Below are 5,695 nucleotides of genomic sequence, written 5' to 3' on the forward strand. Positions count from 1 at the left end.
AAAATTCCAATCATCAGCATCCAATCCACACAAGCGCTTCACTATTTTTCTTCTCTCCTGAATCCTCCCCCCGCCCCTTCTTCATCTCTTACTCTGGAGGATTTTATCATCTTCTTTGAGGAGACGGTTGCAGCAATTAGCCAATCCTTTTCCTCTGTACCCACTCCTCCAACCAATGTGCATTCCCCAAGAGCTGCTTCCTTTCATCTCTGTCATCATCAACAACTCCTTATCTTCTGGATACGTGCCAACTGCATTCAAAACCTCCAGGGTGGTACCAATCCTCAAGAAGGCTACAATCAGCAGTGCCAACGTTACCAACTACAGACCAGTATCACTTCTCTCTTTCCTCTTAAAAGCCCTTGAATGAGCAGTTTATAATCAATTGTCTCTTTTTCTTACCCAAAGCCAGCTGCATGATCCCAATCAGTCTGCACATTCTACAGAAATTGCCCTTATAGCAGTGATGGAAAAACTTCATGCTGCTAAAGCTGCCAAACAGTCATCTGTTTTGATTCTTCTAGACCTTTCAGCAGCCTATGACACAGTGAACCACAACATTCTTCTTTCTCTTCTCTCCAGGCTTGGTGTGACTGGTTCTGCTTGGAGATGGTTTCAGTCCTATCTGGAGGGACGGTCCTATCAGGTGACATGGAGACGATCCACATCCAAAGCATGTAGACTCTCCACTTTTGATTTACAGGGATCCATATTAGGCCCCCTTCTCTTCTCTTTGTATACTCATTCTCTTGGTGATATAATATCTTCTCATGGTTTCTCCTACCACTGCTATGCTGATGACACTCAATTCTTTCTTCCTTTTCCACCCTCTGACACACAGGCCTCCAGACATATCTCAGCATGCTTGACTGACATTGCGTCATGGATGACAGCCCACCACTTGAAGCTCAACCCCAGTTAAACAAAGCGGCTGGTCTTCAATCTTCCGAAGTTTACACATGTTACTCCACTGCTGCGATCCCTTCATTGGCTCCCAGTAGCTGCACACATCAGATTTAAAACCTTGATGCTTGCCTACAAAGCCAAAAATGGACCAGCCCCTTCATACATGAGGTCAATGGTCAAAGCCTGATGCATACCACGAGTACTTCGAACCTCAAGTACAGCTCGGCTTGAAATACCTTGCTTCAGGACTCTTGGACAACAAGCATCGAGACCATTTTCTGGCTCGAAGATGGTGGAATGAACTCCGATTTGCTGTCCGGAAAGCAGAGACCCTTGCAGTCTTCATACACAGACTGAAGACCCATCTATTTGCAGAATATTTAAAGGACAATTGACACTGCTCCCATATTGACTGACTAATTTAGTACTTATTGTAGGGTATTGTTCATGTTTAATAAACTCTAGCACTCATTGTTTATTGCACTTATCATTGTTTAAGATAGACCGTATGTATTTTGTACTTCTAGGTATCAGCACTGATCCCTGTATTCTACAGTATTCTAGTTCATTGGTATGTTGGACTCTAACCTACTGTACTGTGCTAGGATAGTCTATGAGTAAATGACAAAGCATTTTTGTAAGTCACTCTGGATAAGAGCGTCTGCTAAATGCTGTAAATGTAAAATATATTAATAAAGGAAAATAGGAAATTCTGAATGTAGTCAGAGTTGATCTTTTGTTACCATAGAATTCTACATTACATCATGCAAGTGGGTGTGAGCAGCTTCTAAACCATATAAATATCAGAGGTGTTGGCTCCTCAACCTACAACTTACTTATGAAGTTGGACTTCTTGTGGCCTCAAATGTCATTCAAATTATTTATTTAACATCTCGATGAATTTTACTGCAGCAAACCAAACTGATGACTGTTTCTATTATACCTGTCCAGAGAGATCTCTGTCTACTGCAGTTTATGTGTTATTGTGTATGTCTTTAACAAGTGTTGTTCTGGTGACTGTGTGTGGGAATCTGCTCATCATCATCTCTGTGTGTCACTTCAAACAGCTCCACACACCCACTAACATGCTCATCCTCTCTCTGGCTGTGTCAGATTTTCTCGTCGGAGCTCTTGTGATGCCACCAGCATTACTTCAAATGATGGAATCATGTTGGATTTTTACAAGAGTTTTCTGTATATTTAGTTTGTTAACTGCTTATTTTCTCACAAGTGTATCTATATATAATGTTGCTCTCATTGCTGTTGATCGGTATTTTGCTCTCTCTAACCCTTTCCTGTACAACAAAACAGTTTCAGTGAGCATAATGTGCATTGTGGTTTTATGTGACTGGAGTGTGTGGCTGTTATATAATATAACATTGCAGTACCCCAATTTAAAGTCTATAAGTATGGCAGTGTGTTCCAGAAGCTGTGTTTATTTGCCAAATGAGATCTGGTCTCTGGTTGATCTTCTGTTGAGTTTTGTTTTTCCACTTGCTATAATAATCATTTTGTATGTTCAAGTGTTTTTTATTGCCAAGAAGCATGCCACTGCTATTAGAGACCTTAATAGTCACACCAGGACTCAGACCTCAAAGAACATGTCAGACTCAATGAAATCTGAGAGAAAAGCAGCAAAGGTTCTTGGCATTTTAGTGTCTGTGTTTGTGGCCTGTTTGCTTCCATGTGCTGTTTATAATGTATTAGGTAATGTAGTAGAAATTGAAGTAGAATCATTTCAGAAAATTGTTCTTCTGGTTTACCTTAATTCTTCCATTAATCCAGTGATTTATGCTTTGTTTTATCCATGGTTTAGGAGATCTGTTAAATTCATTTTAACTCTTCAGATATTCTGCACTGATTCTACATTGATAAATATTCTTTGATGGATGAAATTGTTTTGTAAAATTGTCACAGTAATTGAGGTTTTGGAGGACTCATTTTAAATATATTTACACCTGTTCTACTCACCTACTTTGACTGCACTAGAAATACTATATCCATCATATAATGTTATTAATACACATATATGTCCCTATAGATAATTCATACAGATTTGGCCAGTGCTCAACTTAAAGTGTCAACTGTGCTGTAGTGTTACATGAAGTAGTTAAACAATAAAAACATGTTGCAGAAGCAGATCTGAGTTCAATTAAAAGACGCGTTTCTGTATTGTTCCAGTTAGTGCTGAGTTCTTTGTGTATTAGCAAAACTGAGCAGAAATGTAACTGAGCACTAATAATAACTTTAAAAATAACATAAATAATAATATTAGTAACAATGATAATATAAAGAAGAAAATATACTTTTAAACTGTAGCATCAGCAGAAAGAAAAAAAAGAGTCAGAAGATATCAGGACACTTGATTTGTGGGAGCAGAATGAGCACAGTCATATCACAAACAGAAAAGGAATTAAGTAGAGGAAATGTGGAGGGGATCAGTAAAATGAGCACACACATGAACACCCTAAGAATGCTATAAAACTACAGGAGACAGACCACATTAATTAAACACCAGTTAAACAAATCAACCACTTTTAAACAAAAATAAATTGAGCCTCAACCCATCTCAGGTGCCATGGATACTCCTACCACCCCCTGATTTCCCCTGCTGTAGCCCACCATACCTCCACCCCAGCCAACTACTGTCCATTGCCCTTAATGGATGTTCTCTTGTGAGATGGATCTCAGACACATTCACACCATCAGGACAAGGCTAGGACCTCTAGAAAGGTGGACAAGACATTAATTGCTTATTTGTTCATTTATTCATTTATTTTTCTCTTAAAACTGCTATTATTGTGGTGACCATTGTCAGCTAGAGGAGGATGCCTTGGTTTCTCTCAAGGTTTATTCCTCATGATCTAGGCATTTTTTCCTTGCCGCTGTCGTGCTTGGCTTGGACACTGCGGCCTTGGACTTGAACATTTGTAAAGCTTCTTTGTGACTACATCTGTTGTAAAAAGCTCTATATAAATACATTTAGATTTTAAAATATAAATTTTTAACTAGTTTACATGCTGCAGTGAGCCACATGGTATCCTGGGATTCTTCTCTGTGTCCTCCCCGTGTCTCTCTGCCCAGTGTCTCACTGCTGCATAGCAGAGTTGGATTATCTCAAGACTCTGCTCTCCACTCTTAAGGATGGGAAGCCCCTGGTTTTGCCCTCACTTATGGCGGCTCCAAGTGAGTATGATGGGGAGGACATGTTAGTGGGGAGAGTCGTTATGCAGTGTCACATATACCTCCAGTACCTGACCTGCCCTAATCCCCCCGAACTAGTGAAGGTGCTCTTCATGAAGACCTTTCTTCAGGGTCTAGCACTAGATTGGTCTGAATTAATATTCCAACACAGAGCTCAGGAAGCCAGGACTGTGGAGGGTTTCTTCCAACTGTTAACAGCATGGTTTGTGGCAAAAACCCCAAACCTGCCTTCTGTAGCTACTCCTCTCTCAGCTACTCATCCAGCCAGGGGCGTGAGAGATGACGCCGACTCACCAGATCCGGTCTCCGACGCGAGAGATGACACCGCCCGGCAAGGTGCGGTCCCCGGCACAAGAGATGACGCTGCCCAGCCTGATCCGGTTCCAGTTTCCAGCGCGAGAGACACTGCAAAGTGTGTTCCGGTTCCAGCCCCTGGCATGAGAGACGCTGCCCATCATGAGCCTGTTCCCGGCATGAGAGACACCTCCCATCATGAGCCTGTTCCCAGTGCAAGAGATGCCGCCCGGCTCGATCCAGTTCCTGTTCCCGGCACGGAGGATGCTGCCTGGCCCGATCCAGCTCCTGTTCCTAGTACGGAGTTCACTGCCCGGCAGGATTCAGCCCCCAGCGTGAGAGATGCTGCCCATCCCGACCAAGTCCTGGTCCCCGGCACGAGAAACGCCGCCAGTCCCGACCAAGTCCCGATCCCTGTTGCGAGAGACGCAGCCAGTCCTGTTCCAGTTCCCGGCCTAGTGATGGCTTCCTGGCATATCCTCGCCACCCAAGAGGTCTCTTAATCTGTTTTTATTCCCTTTGTCAGGTCTGTGCCTGTAGGTGCACCCCTGGATCTCCCTGCAGCGCTGCTGACTGCCATAGCCACGCCTCCAGACCCTGTAGTGCCGCTGAGCAGTGCAGCCCCGTCTTCGGCCTCCCAGACCCGCGGCTGACCGGCGCTGCCGTGCCTCCAGACCGGCCGCCGCTGATCGCCTTAGCTGCGCCTCCGGACCTCCCTGCAATGCTGCTGACAGCCAAGGCGATGCTTTCAGGCCTCCCTGCAGCACCACTGAACACCGAAGACACAATCCCAGACCTCGTGGGCCTGTCGAGGACTGAAGTAGCTGGTTCCCTGGTCCTTCCTGGCCCATTGTCTGCCACAGCTGTAGGTCAGGACCTAGCTACCGTGGCTGCTGCACTGCTGGACCCCCAGCCAAACTCCGTGCCTAGAGTAGAGGACGCTGCTCTGCCGGCCCCTGTTTCTGGCGCGGAGATCGTTGCCCCGTCAGCTCCTGCTCCTAGAGTGGAGGAGGCCACTCTGCCCGTCCCAGTGCCTCGCGCACGGCCTTCCCCCGTGGTCGCTCCTCGAGACTCCCCTGTGGCCCCTGTAGCTGCTACAGGTGTGCCTCCAAAGACATTTGGGACTCCCTCAACCACACCTTGTAGCAAGCCAGTGACCATGGAGGCCCCTCCGTCAGCCTCCCGGACCCATATGGATTTTGTGTTTGGGCCTGGTGTAACTTCTGCAACTCCTCTGCCCCCTGAGGCTGCTGCACCAGCCCCCAATACTGCTTCCTTGTCTGCCTCTGTA

General features: G+C 45.3%; 1 protein-coding gene across 1 annotated transcript; it reads left to right on the plus strand.

Annotated features, from left to right (window-relative positions):
* The first annotated feature begins 1,761 nt into the window (after positions 1–1,761).
* Positions 1,762–2,989, plus strand: LOC118241821 (trace amine-associated receptor 13c-like). The gene has a single exon (XM_035529056.2). The coding sequence runs from the start codon at positions 1,803–1,805 to the stop codon at positions 2,790–2,792; it is 990 nt and encodes a 329-aa protein (XP_035384949.1). The 5' UTR covers positions 1,762–1,802; the 3' UTR covers positions 2,793–2,989.
* The last annotated feature ends 2,706 nt before the right edge of the window (positions 2,990–5,695 follow it).

Source organism: Electrophorus electricus, chromosome 2 (genome assembly GCF_041902795.1).
Source record: "Electrophorus electricus isolate QZ-2024a chromosome 2, ASM4190279v1, whole genome shotgun sequence".
Taxonomy (NCBI): domain Eukaryota; kingdom Metazoa; phylum Chordata; class Actinopteri; order Gymnotiformes; family Gymnotidae; genus Electrophorus; species Electrophorus electricus.